The sequence below is a fragment of the Pituophis catenifer genome, unplaced genomic scaffold (assembly GCF_029215685.1).
Source record: "Pituophis catenifer annectens isolate HBS135680 unplaced genomic scaffold, rPitCat1.0.hap2 SCAF_12, whole genome shotgun sequence".
NCBI lineage: Eukaryota > Metazoa > Chordata > Lepidosauria > Squamata > Colubridae > Pituophis > Pituophis catenifer.
In genome coordinates this window covers 22,396,631-22,414,680 of record NW_027256892.1, presented here as the reverse complement: position 1 = coordinate 22,414,680, position 18,050 = coordinate 22,396,631, and the positions used below count along the sequence as shown (strand labels likewise).

The 18,050-nt window shown below is 45.5% G+C and overlaps 1 protein-coding gene across 3 annotated transcripts in view; it reads left to right on the top strand.

The window, feature by feature from the left end:
- GRAMD1B (GRAM domain containing 1B) overlaps positions 1-16,156 on the top strand; it is a 209,590-nt gene extending 193,434 nt beyond the window's left edge. For all 3 annotated transcript variants that reach the window (XM_070952207.1, XM_070952208.1, XM_070952209.1), the window contains 7 exons: positions 610-752; positions 2,802-2,905; positions 4,333-4,536; positions 5,506-5,596; positions 12,054-12,161; positions 12,845-12,962; positions 13,932-16,156. In XM_070952207.1, the coding sequence (XP_070808308.1) occupies positions 610-752; positions 2,802-2,905; positions 4,333-4,536; positions 5,506-5,596; positions 12,054-12,161; positions 12,845-12,962; positions 13,932-14,021 (858 nt within the window). In that variant the 3' untranslated portion in view covers positions 14,022-16,156. The remainder of the gene's footprint in view (positions 1-609; positions 753-2,801; positions 2,906-4,332; positions 4,537-5,505; positions 5,597-12,053; positions 12,162-12,844; positions 12,963-13,931) is intronic.
- Positions 16,157-18,050: the final 1,894 nt, after the last annotated feature.

Below are 18,050 nucleotides of genomic sequence, written 5' to 3'. Positions count from 1 at the left end.
AGAATCTCTCAAGGTTGACTCAGCCTTCCGTCCTTCCGAGGTCGGTAAAATGAAGACCCAGATTGTTGGGGGCAAGAGGTTGACTCTGTAAAACCACTTAGAGAGAGCTGCAAAGCACTGTGAAGTAGTATATAAATCTAAGTGGTATAGCTACTTTCCTTCCTTCCTTCCTTCCTTCCTTCCTTCCTTCCTTCCTTCCTTCCTTCCTTCCTTCCCTTCCCTTCCTTCCTTCCTTCCTTCCTTCCTTCCTTCCTTCCCTTCCTTCCTTCCTTCCTTCCTTCCTTCCTTCCTTCTTTCCTTCTTTCCTCCCTCCCTCCCTTCCCTTCCCTTCCCTTCCCAGTGGTTAGAAGGCAGTATTGCAGGCCAACTCTGCCCATTGCCAGGAGTTTGATCCTGACCAGCTCAAGGTTGACTCAGCCTTCCATCCTTCCGAGGTCGGTGAAACAAGGACCCAGATTGTTGGGGGCAAGAGGTTGACTCTGTAAACCACTTAGAGAGGGCTGCAAAGCACTGTGAAGCAGTATATAAGTCTAAGTGCTATTGCTCTTGTGTCCTCCTTGGTAGACCAATCTGTAACCATTTATGGTACTGCTTTTCTCCTCTCCCCAGACAATGTACAAAGCCAGCCAGGAAAGCGAGTGCTATGTTATAGATGCCGAGGTGCTAACTCACGATGTTCCCTACCACGATTATTTCTACACAATTAATCGTTACACATTGACACGTGTTGCTAGGAACAAATGTCGACTCAGGTGAGTTTTCCCTTAACCGTAGGCTGTGACATTAACATGTGCTGTTTATGTTTGATGGCTTCTGTCTGAAATTCTGTCTTGGGTTGGTGTCTGTTTCTGTCACCTAAGAACAGTACATTTCTGAAAGTAATTTTTAGTACCGTATATACTCGAGTATAAGCCGACCCGAATATAAGCTGAGGCACCTAATTTACCACAAAAAAAACTGGGAAAATTTATTGACTCGAGTATAAGCCTAGGGTGGCAAATTTATTCATTTATTTATTTATTTTGTCGCATTTCTATGCCGCCCAACTCCCAAGGGACTCTGCAAAATGCAGAGCTACTGGTAAATTTCAGAATAAAAATAGATGCCAATAAAATTACATTAATTGAGGCCTCAGTAGGTTCAATGTTTTTGGCTACGACAACTACTTTCAAAATTGTTACTGGGTATTTCCTGTTACATGAAACTGCTAAAAGGCTTTTGCAATCATATAATACAACAAAACATTTTTTAATGGTAAAAGTAAACTTTACATATGAAGCTACTTCTAAATAACTACGTAAGAGAGGACTAAACCTTTTTCTGAAAATTACTGGCGCAAATACACAAAATTAGAGCTGTAATGTGTGGTAATATTATTTATAATAGAATTTTGGTGGAGGAAATAGAGTTGAGAACTACATGAAATGAACACGAAAGCGATAAAGTCACTGTATTATGAGTTGGGTAGCTCTATAAATTTGTTTAATAAATACAATGGGAAAGGTCTTTGGGGATTCCAAGAATTTACATGGCACTAATTGGATTTTTGATCTCCCTTTTATTTTGAGACACAGTAGACTAGTTTTACACTATAACTAAATCACACAAGAGAATAGTAGTATATATACCAAAAATAATTCAATAACAATTTAATCTGATACATTGGGTTAAGTGATGTAGGGCTTGATCTAATTTCAGGTAAGTTCAAGCCTCTGTTAAGAGATACCTGCATTCTCTCTCTCTCTCTCTCTTCCTTTTTCTTTTTTTCTCTTTCTTTCTTTGTCTCTTTCTTTCTTTCTTTCTCCCTCCCTTTCTCCTTTCTCCCTTTCTGTGAAGAACCTCAGAAGGTCTTTGATAGGAGGAAGAAAAGCCCTAAACAGTGAGGATTTCTTTGTTTCTTTCTCCCTTGAAGCTCCCACCCCCAGCCCGTTTTTGCTTCCAGGGGGCTGCAGAGAGTCTTGGTAGACACCCCCCTCACACCCCATTTTGGCCTTAGCAAGCCTCCCTGCAGCCCCTGGGAGCCAAAACGGGTTGCAGGAAAAGAGGCATTTTTTCCTCACCCGAGTATAAGCCGAGGGGGCCTTTTTTCAGCATAAAAAATGTGCTGAAAAACTGGGCTGATACTCGAGTATATACGGTAGCTCCTGAGCCATTTCTGTAAAGATCGGGATCATTTTTTTTTTAATATCATCTCTGTAACTCAGCCATCAATTTTTCAAAGAAGAAGAAGCTACTTTGGATAACGATTTAGAGCAGAAAGAACGAAACTGGTACGAAAATTTTCAGGGCAACAGATTTGAGCCGACTAAACCTGAGTAGAGACTTTGAAGGGATGTGGTGGCTCAGTGGCTAAGATGCTGAGTTTGTCGATTGAAAGGTCAGAAGTTCAGCGGTTCGAATCCCTAGTGCCGCGTAACGGGGTGAGCTCCCATTACTTGTCCCAGCTTCTGCCAACCTAGCAATTCAAAAGCACGTAAGAAATGGAAGTAGAAAAATAGGGACCACCTTTGGTGGGAAGGTAACAGCGTTCCGTGCGCCTTTGGCATTGAGTCATGACGGCCACATGACCACGGAGACGTCCTCGGACAGAGCTGGCTCTTCGGCTTTGAAATGGAGATGAGCACCGCCCCCTAGAGTCGGGAACGACTAGCACATATGTGCAAGGGGAACCTTTACCTTTAGATACTTTGAAGATGCTGGCTTGTTTCTTAGTAGCACCTGGACAGCCAACTATTAGGGAAGCTACAGTGATCTTAGAAGGTCTTTGAGATTCTTTTCATCTCTACAATTTTTCATTTCAGGGTTTCTACAGAGCTACGTTACAGAAAACAGCCATGGGGTCTAGTGAAATCCTTCATTGAGAAGAACTTCTGGAGTGGTCTTGATGACTATTTTCGCCACTTAGGTGAGAGGCTAAAGAACCTGTCCAATGGAATGACCTTCTTCACCTTTTCATTTGTAGGGCATGGAGATGGACTTGTCGGAGTCAACGGTCAATCTCTAGATCAGGGATGTCCATCTTAAGCCAACTTTCAGACTGGTGGACTTCAGTTCCCAGAATTCCCCAGCCAGCCATGGTTGGACACTCCTGCTCTAAGATAAACCTGGAGACTTCTTAAAAGTTCTAGGTTGATAAATAAGAATTCATATTAAGATTTTAGCTCTGCGGTCTAATACATCAGCACTTTTTCAAAGAGATGCATAAGAGCTATCAGAACAAGGAATCATTGAACAGATGGATCACTTCTGCTCTCTCTCTCTTTTTTTTTTTTTATTTGATTTATATGCCGCTCTTCTCCGGAGACTCAGGGCGGCTTACAATGCGTTAAGCAATAGCCTTCATACTTCAATTCCATAATTAGTCTTCTTATCAAGCATTGAAGAGCAAACCATGTGGAATAAAATCGTTCAGCTCACAGTGCAGCTGAGACCACCAAAGAGAGAGTCCAGAGAAGCTTCAATAATTGTCTTTACTTTGCTTTTGCTTTTGCTTTTTTAATTTATATGCCACCCTTCTCCGGAGACTCAGGGCGGCTTACAATGCATTAAGCAATAGCCTTCATCCTTTTGTATATTTATACAAAGTCAGCTTATTGCCCCCATAAACTGGGTCCTCATTTAACCTACCTTAGAAAGGATGGAAGGCTGAGTCAACCTTGAGCCTGGTAAGATTCGAACCTGCAGTAATTGCAGGCAGCTGTGTTAATAACAGGATGCTTTAAACCACTGTACTACCAAGGCTCCTAATACTCTTGAAGTACTAATGCTGGTGCTGACCTAGCAAATAGAGTTTGTCACCGAGCCTGCAGGTTCTGATTTGCCTCCTATGGAATATTCCTGGATTACACTGCCGAGATTTGTTAACAATCTGCCTATTTAATTTAGGTGGAAAAACAAAGAACCTGTAAGCCTTCAGAATGGTGCTCATTATATCTTCAATTCCTTCCTCCCAAGTCTTCCAAAAATTAGGTTCACCTCCGTTCAGTTGGCTTCACTAATTTACAGGATCAAGCTGACCCTGATTGTTGATGCTTTTTAGAATATTGTCGTCATCATCATCTCCTTTTAACAACCCCATAATACCTTGTGGGGTGGAGTCTGAGCAACTGAATGGAGCTAGCAGAATGTTTTAATGGCCGGATGCCCTTCCTATCACCAATGTGGAGTTTTGTTCAGCAGATAAATTCTCAGTGTGCCCAGAGAGAGAAATAGAATAGAATATTGTTGTGTCACCTACAAAATAATTGCCTCCACTCTGACCTAGAATGGAGGTTGGGAAGAGATCACTGCCTTTTCACCAAGCTTCTTCCTCCCTTGTCTTCTCCCCGGCAGAGAGTGAATTGACCAAAACTGAAAGTTTGTATCTAGCAGAACTTCACAGACAGTCACCCAAAGAGAAGGCGAACAAACAATCCATAGTACGGCGGAGGAAACGGCCCCATACACACTTGAGGGTGCCTCATCTGGAGGAAGTACTGAGCCCCGTTACCACTCCCACAGATGAGGAGGTTGTAGGTCGAATCAAACGTGTGGCAGGTATGGCATGACCACTTCCAAAAGATGAAGCGTAGCGGGGTTGATGGGACAGGAAGAGCTCCAACTTTATGGTTTCACCAAGGGTGTAGCACAGGCATCTTCAGTGGTAGACTGAATTATACTTCTTGGAGGATTACATATCTAAAGCAGAGGTCTTCAAACTTGGCAGCTTTAAGACTTGTGGACTTCAACTCTTCTGGGAGTTGAAGTCCACAAGTCTTAAAGCTGCTAAGTTTGAAGACCTCTGAACTAAAGGAAGGTTGAGATACCTCCAGTTCATTGTCTATAGAGATTCTCAAGAAGTCTAGAGAAGTCTGTTAATTTCTGTTGGACACTTTGGCAGCTGAAGACACATTTTCATTGTTCCCTGGCCTGATTCCAGGGTGCCTTTGTGACAGGAAACTCCCTTGACCGAATTACTGTCAAGGTTCCGACTGATGAACCCCAAACAAGCTAGCATTGTTGAGACGATCCAATCTCTTAATGCAAAACTTTATTGAGTACATCATTTCAGCACGGAATGAAAGCAAAACCAACTCTGGCTAATTCTCGGGCAATTCAATATAATTAAAGTATAGAATCCTCCCTCCGTCCTATTAGTGCAGGTCACGTTGTCCAATGGAGTGTCCCAATATTGTTATGAGAAGATGTCTTGAACCTCTGGCAACCACCTGCTGACTCGACCTTGGTTCTCATGACTTGACTGCTTGATTTTTACAATCTACAAGGGGATTTTTTACAACTCCCCTTCCCCTTCCCCCCATAGTTCGTTGGCAAACTGAGAAGCAGTAAAAGTGAAAGCAGCCTGAATACACTTCGAAGCTTGACAGTCACATGCGATAGATCTTCACCATGCTTGAAAGACAGCCCGAAGTTGTTCCTTGCAGAACTAGCTTTGAGAGGACAGGATGGGGGAAAGAACGTCCGCTGAAGGTGTCCCTTCAGTCAACCACATCTGCTCCTTTTCAGGTTCCACTCAAACACGGCACATCCCTGAAGAAAGTTCCAGCAGCTTCCACTTGCAGAGTGTCTCCAAATTACTGCTCGTTATTAGTTGTGTGTAAGTAACTCCTTCATTCTTCATTCTTTGTTCCTTTCTTTCTGCGATGGATTTGTGCTGTGTTTCTTTCCCGGTCTTGCTCTTTTTCATTTCACAAGTCAAGGCAATCAAAAAGGCAAGTCATCATCAGAGTTATGGATAAGCCAACATTGATATAACTCCCTGTGGGTACAATTTGAGCGTCTTTTCGAACTCCAGCCTCCCAACAGCGTCACCTGCTGGTACGAAATGTCCCAGCAATGCATCATTTGAAAACATTATTGTCTTCATGCACGCCAATAGCTCTCCCAACATAACCTTGGCATACCACCTTAATTTTCGCACTACACCAGGGGTGGGTTCTAATTTTTTTTTACTACTGGTTCTGTGGGCGTGGTTTATTTTGTGGGTGTGGCTTGATGATCATGTGACAGTTCTTTAGGATTTAGAGAGGTACTGGTCTACCAGGCTTTTAACTGCTTGCAGAGCTGTACCGGTCTACTAATTTGTTTTTGGAGGCACCGGTCTACTCATTTGTTTTTGGAGGCACCGGTCTACTCATTTGTTTTTGGAAGCACTGGTCTACTCATTTGTTTTTGGAGGCACCAGTCTACCCATTTGTTTTTGGAGGCACCGGTCTACTCATTTGTTTTTGGAGGCACCGGTCTACTCATTTGTTTTTGGAGGCACTGGTCTTCCCATTTATTTTTGGAAGCAACGGTCTATTCATTTGTTTTTGGAGGCACCGGTCTACTCATTTGTTTTTTGGGGCACTAGTCTACTCATTTGTTTTTGGAGGCACCAGTCTACTCATTTGTTTTTGGAGGCCCTGGTCTACCACCACACTGCCTTTTAACACTGATCAGCTGAATGGCGGCCCTTTGAAGCCCCGCGGCAAGAGTTTAAACAGTTTTTTTTCCTCCTAGCCAATCAGCTGGGACTCGGGAGGCAGCAATAGATTGGGGGTGGGGCCAAACAAAAGGTAAGAATACTGCGGGGGGAGGGTGGGGGAGCGGAGGGGGGCTCAGCTCCCGAACAAAGAGAGCCGGTTCGGTGACTGCTACCAGCTCGGCTGAACCGGGAGGAACCTACTACTGCACCACACCTTGATTGTTTTACTATTTAAGACATTTTTATCGTTATCTTGATTGCTTTCGTGTTTCAGGCTTTTTATATGCAAATTGGGAGTTGATTGGTCTGAGTTTGGTGGCCGAGGCTGGAATTAGAGGAGAACATGTAGAAATAAAAATGGCCGGCTTAGGCCAGTGATGGCGAACCTTTTAGACACCGAGTGACCAAACTGCGCGCGTGTGTGTGCCCAAACTGAAAGGTGCGCACGTGTGCACGAATGTGTGCACGCGTGTGCATGAATAGAATAGAATAGAATAGAATAGAATAGAATAGAATAGAATAGAATAGAATAGAATAGAATAAGGAATGGGATGGGACGGGACAGGACGGGACGGAACGGAACAGAATAGAATAAGGAATGGAATGGAATAGAATGGAATGGAATGGAATGGAATGGAATAGAATAGAATAGAATAGAATAGAATAGAATAGAATAGAATAGAATAGAATAGAATAGAATAGAATAGAATAGAATAGAATAGAATAGAATAGAATTCAATTCTTTATTGGCCAAGTGTGATTGGACACACAAGGAATTTGACTTGGTGCATCTGCTCTCGGTGTACATAAAAGAAAAGATACGTTCGTCAAGAATCAAATGTGTGCATACACGGAGATGTGCGCCCCCATGCAGAGACATGCTTGCATGCACAGCAGAAAGCATGAAAACCAGCTGGCTGGTGGGAGGCCGGGCATCCCAACACCAGCAGCGCAGCAAGAGGTAAGATCTTTTTCTTTCGTGAGCTTCTGTTTCGTCGTTTGCAGGGAAACAGAAGCTCATGAAAGAAACGCCACGGAGATCTGACCTGTAGCGACGGCGCACGTGCCAGCAGAGTGGGCACTGCGTGCCACCTCTGGCACGCATGCCATAGTTTCGCCATCAAGGGCTTAGGCTATAACAGGAATGGGCAATTTTATGTCCCGTGGACTTCAATTCTCAACATGGCTGGCTCAGGGAATTCTGGGAAGTGAAGTCCACAGGTCGTCCATTTGTCACCGTTGCCCACTCCTGTTTCGGAGACTACAATAGAATTCTGACAACCTTTGTAGGGTTCTGACAACCTTTTGGGGGAAGTTAGGAAGAAGCTATGGATTAGCACCTCTCCCTTTCTCCATGCCAGAGGGCAGGGGTGGCCTTCCCACAGATTTTCAAATACTCCATGGCATGAATCCTTAGAGCTTGCCTTCTCCTTGAGAGGTGTCCTGGTCAACCTGTTCTTCTAATATTTGTCATGCTGATGGGTCTAACTCTGATTCGGGCTCTGCTCAGAGGTGGGCTGCTGGGGGTTTGTAGGGATTCGGGAGAACCTCTAGCTGAGATTCTGTGCAGTTCGGAGAACCCCCAAATCCCACTCCTGACTGGCCCTGCCCACCCCACCCCGCCCCTCCCAGGAGTCCCCACACAGCCCGTTTTGGATGCAGGTAAGTGCAGGGCGCGCACGGAGGCTCGAGGAGGGTGAAACCAGGCCTACTGGAAGCTCAGGAAGGCCAGAAACGGGCCTCCGGAGCTTGGGGAGGCTCTTTTTGCCCTCCTGGAGGCTCAAGGAAAGCCTCCGAAGCCTGGGGAGGGCAAAAACACTCCCTCTGCTGTGGTGCAGGAGGCCGACTAGGCCACACCCACCATGGCCACGCCCACCCAGCAACCGGGCAGAGTACCCCTTGCTAAAATTTTTGAAGCCCACCCCTGCTTTTGCTGGTTTCTCGAAGTTGGGTGCTTTCCTGCTACTTTGTCACTCTGTGATTTCCCTGCTCTGTACTCTGTCCTTCAGAACTTCCCTTGTGATGTTCTCCTCTCCTAATCTTTGCTTCCCCCCCCCATCTTTTCTCTTTCCTGCTCCCATTAGGATTTGTTTCAGGTATTGGCTTCTTTCCCTTTTTATCGCTGTCCTTCTTTTCTGCCTCTTTCTCTCTTTTTGCATCTCGGTTGGTAAAACTGGCTGTCTTTTACTCTGGCTGCCTGATCTCGACTTAGATTTGCTGGTTCTCCATTCTTGGGCTGAAGCTTTTATTATTTATTTTGGCTTTTCCCTTTTTTTAAAAAAAAATTACCCCTTGTGTTCTTTTCTGTTCTTCAAACTGAATACAAATAGCACTAGCACTTAGACCTATATACCGCTTCACAGTGCTTTTACAGCCCTCTCTAAGCGGTTTACAGAGTCAGCCTCTTGCCCCCCACAATCTGGATCCTCATTTTACCCATCATGGAAGGATGGTAGGCTGAGTCAACCTTGAGCCAGTCAGGATCGAACTGCTGGAGAGAGCAGTGAGTTAGCCTGCAATACTTCGTTCTAACCACTGTGTTACCACGGCCCTTCCTTCCTTCCTTCCTTCCTTCCTTCCTTCCTTCCTTCCCTCCCTCCCTCCCTCCCTCCTTCCTTCCTTCCTTCCTTCCTTCCTTCCTTCCTTCCTTCCTTCCTTCCCTCCCGCCCTCCCTCCCTTCTTTAACACATAGCACTTAGACTTATATACCACTTTATACTGCTTTCCAGACCTAAGCGGTTTACAGAGTCAGCATATTTGCCCCCAACAATCTGGATCCTCATTTTATCCACCATGGAAGGATGGTAGGCTGAGTCAACCTTGAGCCAGTCAGGATCGAACTGCTGGAGAGAGCAGTGAGTTAGCCTGCAATACTGCATTCTAACCACTGTGTTACCACGGCCCTTCCTTCCTTCCTTCCTTCCTTCCTTCCTTCCTTCCTTCCTTCCTTCCTTTCTCCCTCCCTCCCTCCCTCCCTCCCTCCCTTCCTTCCTTCCTTCCCTCCCTCCCTCCCTCCCTTCTTTAACACATAGCACTTAGACATATATATATATATATATATATATATATATATATATATATATATATATATATATATATATATATATATATATTTGATTTATATGCCGCCCTTCTCCGGAGACTCAGGGCGGCTTACAATGCGTTAAGCAATAGCCTTCATACTTTTGTATATTTATACAAAGTCAGCTTATTGCCCCCACAAACTGGGTCCTCATTTAACCTACCTTAGAAAGGATGGAAGGCTGAGTCAATCCTGAGCCTGGTAAGATTTGAACCTGCAGAAATTGCAGGCAGCTGTGTTAATTACAGGGTGCATTAAACCACTGTACTACCAAGGCTCGCTTTATATAATATAATACCGCTTTATACTGCTTTCCAGACCTAAGTGGTTTACAGAGTTAGCATATTTGCCCCCAACAATCTGGGTCCTCATTTTACTCACCTCGGAAGGACGGAAGGCTGAGTCAACATTGAGCCTGGTGAGATTCGAACTGCCAAACGGCAGTCAGCCGGCAGTTAGCAGAAGTAGCCTGCAGTACTGCATTCTAACCACTGCACCATCGCGGCTCTTATGAAGAGAGTTCCAAGCCTACCTCTTTCCATCTGTATTTTTTTTTCTTCCTTTATATTTTAGAAAGCACACACCCCATTGCCAGGCTCAAAACATCTCTGAGTGATGAACCATGACAAATAAGGACCAGACAAAAAAAAAAAAAGGACCCCCAAACAGACAATCAAACCCAGTCACAAACAAAAGTTAAAACCCTAGATAAAACTTGGCAACTTTAAAACTTGTGGCCATCAAATCCCAGAATTCCCCAGCCAGCTATGGGGAATTCCAGGGGTTGAAGTCCACAAGTTTTAAAGTTGAAGTCCACATGTCTTCGGCATACTGTCTGGGGAATTCCGGGGGTTCCACATCTTAAAATTGGCAGGTTTGAAAAACACTAGAGTAAAAATGTTAAGGCTGGCCTAAAAGTGGCCATTATTGCACATTCCCGAAGGCCTGCAAATTTTTTATGTCCCATGGATTTCAATTCTCAGCATGGCTGGCTCAGGAGTTGTGGCCCGCCAGCGGAGCAGGCAGCAGATTCAGACAGTGAGGAGGTTGGAGAGGAGCATGGGCCAGTCCTGGAGTCTGGGGAAGGCTCTGATGAGGGCTCTGTGTCGGAGGCAGAGATGGGGCCAGGGCCGTATGCCAGTTATCAGCTGCTTTCGGAGTCAGACATCGGTGGGGTAGAAGAACAGCTGGAGCCTGTTCCCAGTGTGCGCATGCCCAGAGCTGCCAGGAGAAGGGAACAGCTAAGGAACAAGGGTTGACTCAGGAGTAAGGCCACAGGTGGACGGTGAATGGCCCCTCCCAGCAGAAATAAAAGAGGAGCAAAAGGGGAGGGGAGTTTGCAGGAGACAATTAGTTTGCCTAATTGATTTGTGACTCTCCGAGACTCCTTGCCAAGTTTTGAAGATATCGGCCTGGCAGCTCTCCAAGCCAGATAAGGTCGGTGACTGTAAAATTCACCCTTGAAGGGATTTTTGTCGGGACAAAGAGTCTGCTTCATGCTCTTGGGAACGCCTAGGTCAGAACAATTCTGGGAATTGAAGTCTACAGGTCATAAATTTGTCATCGTTGCCCACTCCTATTTCGGAGGCTACAACAGAGTGTAATTCTGGCAACCTTTAGGGAGAAGTTAGGAAGAAGATATGATTAGTGTCAGCACTTCAAACTACATTCGTTCCAGTGTTGACATAAGGAGGAGAAGAGGGGGCAGCTGGCAAGAGGACGCTTGACTCTTCACCTACTTATTTTCCCTGAAGATATTATCCCCTAGGAGATGGGTTGGGAGGGGGGACATTCCTGGGAGCTGAAGTAATAGATATGGGGAGAGTGATTTGGAAGATGGCCAATGAGACGCAGAGAATTGGGGAACGGAAAGGGAAGGTTTGGGGTCAGGAAGTCAGTGTTGGCTTTCTGTCAGGTTTCGATATGATCGGGGACAGGTTGTCGTGCTTAAATAAATGAAAGATTTCGTCAAAGACTATCTGTTTGGAAAATGCAATTTATTTGAGACGATAGCGAAACCTGACAATTAGCACCTCTTCCTTCTCCATGCCAGAGCAATGGCGACCTTCCCACAGATTTTCAAATACTCCATGGCATGGATCCTCAGAGCTTGCGTTCTCCTTGTGAAGTCTGTTGTAACTGTGCCAAGGGTGTGAAAGAACTCCTGCCCACTCCCCCAAAATTTGTTCCCCTCCTACCTCGTAAGGCTTCAGGCAACCATGACCAACAGAGCTGTTTTGCGGAGACCCTTTCTGTCATCCATGTCACCGCCTGCGTCGATCGCTTTTTGAGTCCTTATTTTATGATTTTTGAGCCATGCTTTCAGGGACCGTGTTTTTGTGATGCAAAATTGCCGACGCTTTATTGTTGGAAGCCCCTCCGAGGGTCTTGATTGCAGCCATGAAAGAAAAAATAAATAAATAAATGATGGGACAGGAAAGAAGAATGGCTGCTGCTTGTCCATAATTCTTTTTTTTTCCCTTCCCCTTCTCCATTTTTCCTCAGTTTGGTGCTTTTGGTCATCCTTAATCTGTTGCTGTTTTACAAGCTGTGGATGCTGGAATATACCACTCAGACTTTGACGGCATGGCAAGGACTGCGTTTACAGGAAAGGTAACGGATGCAGACGGAGGATTCCGCCTTGTGGGGTTGCAGAACCAAACCAGACCAAACCAAATTTACTCACCAGGGTTTCCTCAAGGAGCTCAAGTTGGCATGCAAGATACCCTGCCCTATGCGCTCCATGGCATCGGGCCTAGCTATCTTCGAGACCGCCTGCTGCTACCGACGACCTCCCAGCGACCCGTGCGCTCCCACAGAGAGGGCCTCCTCAGGGTGCCATCAGCCAAACAGTGTAGGCTGGTGACCCCCAGGGGGAGAGCCTTCTCTGTGGGGGCACCTACCCTCTGGAATCAGCTTCCCCCAGAGATAAGGAGAATCCAAGACCTCAGCGCCTTCCGCCGTGCCCTTAAAACCCACTTTTTCCAGCAAACCGGGCTGGCTTAGGAAGAAATTTTTAAAAAAATTTTTAAATGTTTAATTGGTTTGTGGTTTTTTAAATTTTGGGCCAAATTTATATAGATTTTAATTGTTTTTAATATTTGTATTTCATGTTTTTAATTCTGGCTGTGCACCGCCCTGAGTCCTCAGGGAGAAGGGCGGTATATAAATTGAAAAATAAAATAAAATAAATAAAAATAAATAATGCCGGGGAAATTTTGGCCGTAAGAAAGGGTTCCCAGCTGGCTTCGAGTGCTTTCATTTTTTTTTTCTTCTGCTTCTTGGTCTCCCAACAGGTTACCCCAATCTCAGACTGAGTGGGCCCAGTTATTAGAGTCCCAGCAGAAATATCATGACACAGAGCTCCAAAAATGGCGAGAGATCATCAAATCATCAGTGGTTCTTTTAGATCAGGTGAGAGCTACCTCCAACCTAGAGGAGAAGCCACAGGTTGTGTGGGCAGTGGTGGAATTCAATTTTTTTTTTACTACCGGTTCTGTGGGCGTGGCTTGGTGGGCATGGCATGGCATGGCATGACTTGGTGGGCGTGGCAGGGGAAGGATATTGCAAAATCTCCATTCCCACCCCACTCCAGGGAAAGGTTACTGCAAAGTCTCCATTCCCACCCCACTCCAGGGGAAGGATACTGCAAAATCCCCTTTCCCTCCCCACTTCTGCGAGAAGGATACTGCAAAGTCTCCATTCCCACCCCACTCCAGGGGAAAGATACCTCAAAATCTCCATTTCCACCCCACTCCAGGGGAAGGATACCGCAAAATCTCCATTCCCACTCCACTCCAGGGGAAGGATAGCACAAAATCTCCATTCCCACCCCACTCCAGGGGAAGGGTATTGTATTTGGGGCCAGCCAGAGGTGGTATTTGCCGGTTCTCTGAACTACTCAAAATTTCTTCTACAGGTTCTCTGAACTACTCAAAATTTCCGCTACCAGTTCTCCAGAACCTGTCAGAACCTGCTGGATTTCACCCAGTGGTGGGATTCAGCCAATTCACACCTATTCGGGAGAAACAGTTGTTAACTTTCTAAGCAGGGAGAACCGGTTGTTGGAAGAAAACTTATTTTGTTTTTTCCCACTTAACAGGGCTAATCCTGTAAGGAAGGCAGGAAGGAAACATTCTGGTGTTGTTTCTAGCCTAATCTTTATTGCCCTGCTTACAGAAACTGCCTCTCTGGTTAACCCTTATTACATTGTAACAGCTAAGGTGATGCGCCCATCGATGTAAGTGATGTTGAGTTGGCCATGCCCACACGGTCACATGTCCACTGAGCCACGCCTACCCAGCTGGTCATTAGGCAGAGAACCGGTTGTTAAATTATTTGAATCCCACCACTGATTTCACCCCTGGTGTCTTTGCTTTACAGATGAAGGATTCCCTCATCAACCTTCAGAAAGGCATCGGCTCTCGCGAATATCGGTCCGAGTCAGATGAGAAACGGAAACGGTTCTACTAGCAGGCGGGAACACACGTGGCCAGAGGATTGCGTGCAATATATGTACATAGAGAATGAATATATAGAGAATTATATATATTCATCATCTCCAGATTTTTACGGAAGAAAGAAACATCTGGCGTAGCGAGAGGAGAAACACGGTGCCGACTGAACTCTTAAGCACTGGATGGAATCAGGAACGTCACTAAGGAAGGGCCAGAATGTGATGGAGCAATTGGGCTTTTCCGGCACTGAGGCATTGTGGGAAAATCCACTCTGGCCCTCCTGGATTCATGCATCTTTCTAGGCATTTTCCTGGCTCCTTATTTGTTTGCCTGCCTCTCTTTGGCGGGAGCGGGGAAGACGTAGGAAGCTCCTTTGGAGCTGATCTTTAACTAGTCTTGGCACAAATGGCCTATTTGTTCTGGCATGGAGGAACTGTTGTGTTATTTTTCTCGGCAAGAATGCAGTTGGCCGGCTTTCCCCCCACCCCCACCCCCGGGCGAGTCTTCAAGCCGGCTGCCAAACAGAGCATTGTTGCTTGTTTTCCACCCAAAGGGTCCCTTTGCAGGATCTCTCTTTCGTTGGCAAGTGGACTTGGGCACATGCTTCCCCCCCCCTACCCACGCTGCTACTTTGGCGGAGAACGGGCCGCCCCGGCGTGCGACAGGATGAGTTTGTTTGAGGAGACGAGACAGGAAGCTTGTTGTGCGTGCAGGCATGGAAGGGCCTTGTGTGCAGCTCACTCAGGTGCTAACTCCCTTTGTGTAGGACGAGTTCCCCCATGTGGCCATCGTTGGCCACAACGATGGCGACTTTGCAACTTGTGGATTTTGACTTCCCAGAATATCTGGCTAAAGAATTCTGGGAGTTGGAAGTCCACAGGTCATAAAGTTGCCATGGTTGGCCATTCTTGAGTCACGTTTTGTTCCTTTCCTTGTTTCAGCTTGATGGCCTCTTCTCTGGTGGTGGTTGTCGTATCCTTTGACCTTTGCAGCTTCAAGTAGTTACTCAAGGGAGAGCTGTCGCTCTGCTTAAAGGGCTATCTGTATCTTGCAGAGATACCAATGGAGACCCACATCAAGGGAGCTTGAACTGCTCTCGTGTGTAAATGTCCACAGCAAAACAAAACAAAAAAAAGGCAACAACAGATTGAGCCGCAACCCAGGAACTTGCCTCAGCTCACCAAGGGATTTTTAAAATGTCTGCTTTGAAGTCTTTGTTCCAGATCCTTTTTATTTATTTAAGCCGTCTTGTTTCTTGTACCCATGTCAAGATGGAGAGTTGAGGAGGAAGCATAAGGAGAAATAATTTTGCTTTCTGTACTGAGAGATGGGCTCCACATTGTTGTGTCTGTCAGCTTGCATTCATTCACACAAAGCTCTTGTAAAAATTTGAAGGACACTTCCGAAGGTGCATTCAGCAACTGCTCGACACGGTTCCTCTTCAGCAGCTGATTTCAAATGCAAGAATGCATTTTAATCCTTTAAAGCAGGGGCGTCCAACCTCGGCAACTTTGAAGACTTGTGGACTTCAACTCCCAGCATTCCCTAGCCAGCCTTCCATGTTGGCCTGGAGAATTCTGGGAGTTGAAGTCTGCGAGTCTTAAAAGTTGCTGAGGTTGGATTCCCTCTGCTTTAAAGAAAGTCCTTCTCGGTGGTCCTTAAGCAATCAGAGGCCAAAGCATCGCAGCTCCGCAAAACACAGGTACGAGAACATATGTTGGCTGAGCTGTGAAGAAGAAAATACAAAAGTGTTTTATTTTTTAGGACTTTTCCTTGGGGGGAAAAAAATATACGTTCCACCAAACGATGATGCTTTTCTTTTGTGGATTTGGTCAAAGCAAACATTTCTCTAATTTGGAATGAAGCAAACCGAAGACGTTTTTGTGGGCGGGAGGTCCGTTTTGTCATGCAAAAGGCCATCGTTTCCTAGAAGGCCAAAACTGAGCCGGTGGATTCTCTCTGCCTTCTAGTGTAAAACTACAGATTTCCAGGCAAGAAATCCAAAGAGATTTTCCCCTCTTTCAGGCTTCATCTGGATGGTGCCCTATCAGTGTTTAACTGATCTGCACCAGGGTTGGGCTTCAAAAATTTTAGCAAGGGGTTCTCTGCACGGTTGCTGGGAGGGCGTGGCCTAGTCTGCCTCCTGCACCACAGTGGCAGTGGGGGGGCATTTTTGCCCTCCCCGAGTTCTGGAGGCATTCCTTGAGCCTCCGGGAGGGTGAAAACGGCCTCCCCAGGCTCCGGAGGCCCTCTGGAGGCTGGAAACACGCCCATTTCCGGCCTTCTCAAACTTCCGTTAGGCCCGTTTTTCACCCTACTTGAGCCTCCGCATGTGCCCTGCACTTACCTGTATCCAAAATGGGCCATGTGGGAACTCCTCAGAGGGGCGGGGCAGGGTGGGCGGGGCCAGCCAGGAGTGGGATTTGGGGGTTCTCTGAACTGCACAGAATCTTAGCTAGAGGTTCTCCCGAACCCCTGAGAACCCCCAGCAGCCCAGCCCTGATCTGCACCATATACCATGCTCTTTGGCAACTGTGATTAGGATATTGTTTACATGTAGGTTATTGAGTCAGAAAGAGAATTCATATTTGGCACGAATTATTTATCTGAATCAGGCTTTTTTTTTTTTTTGTGACGAAAGTTGGCATCTTCTCTCTACACATCGTTGAAAGATAAAAAGGAACAAACCTTAGCCAACCACAACCTTCTCCTTGATTGACTAGTAAAGGCACCACAGGAAAGCTTCAAGAACAGACAGACAAAGCAGAGTCAGCCCAAGGCAGAGTCCATATCCAGATGTTCTCCTTTTGTTTCCAGGGTGGTTGATCAACACGAATGCAAAGTATCTACTTTGGCATCCAAGCTGCTGGATTTTACACCCGGGAGCAAACGCTCAGCAGGTTGGAAGTGAATGAAATTGAGGTTTTTTGTTTTTTTTTAATTTTTCATATGCTCCAACTGGAGAAGCAGGAAAGGTTTTTTCTTCCCCCCTCCTGCATTTTTCTTTTTTCTTTTGCTAGCTGGCTGGGCTAACTAGCAAGAGATATAGCAACCAGAGACAAATATTTCCGTCATCAAAAAAAAGATTCTGTTTAGGAAGTCAGAATGGCTTGTGGTCACTAGTGGGGAGAAAAGGGCAGCTGAGAAGATGGTTGACAGTAAATTTGGAACACTTCACTTGAGGGAGGGTTTCTTAGGTTAATTTATTTGCATATATATGAAAATAAGACCGGGTCTTATATAATTTTTTGCTCCAAAAGATGCATTAGGGCTTATTTTCTGGTTAGGTCTTAGTTTTGGGGAAATACCATACTAATTGCATCCATTTGGCTGATAATCTTAACTGGGGCTTATTTTTGGGGTAGGGCTTATATACCAAGCATCTTGAAAAATCGTGCTAGGGCTTATTTTCCGTGTCTTACTTTCAGAGAAACAGGGTGTTTGTGTGTGTGTGTATACACACACACACACACACACACACACACACACATATATATATATATATATATATATATATATATATATATATATCCTGTTTACCCGAAAATAAGACATCCCCTGATAATAAGCCCAATTGGGCTTTTGAGCGCATGCGCTAAAATAAGCCCCTCCCAAAAAATAAGCCCTCCCCAAAAATATTTAAACGTATGTGCAGCCAGTCCCCGCCATTTCCTCTGGTTAGGGTTAAGGAGACAGAGCTGGAAATCAGGTAAGACGGCAAGAGGAGCTCCGACCTGCTCAACGTGCCCCAAAATAATAAGACCTCCCCGAAAATAAGTCTAAGAGCTGATTTTGGGCTTCAAAAAAATATAAGACAGGGTCTTATTTTCAGGAAAACACAGTATATATATATATATATATATATATATATATATATATATATATTCTCTCACGATTCTGCTGATTGGCAATCTTTGGGGATCTATTCGCTGCTTGTCTTCAGGCCCTGAATCCTTTCTTCATGAGCACAGTTAGGTTTGGGGGCCACCAGAGCTTTCCATTCAACATAATAGAAGTCTCGTAGGAACCTCCTCCTTGGAGGATG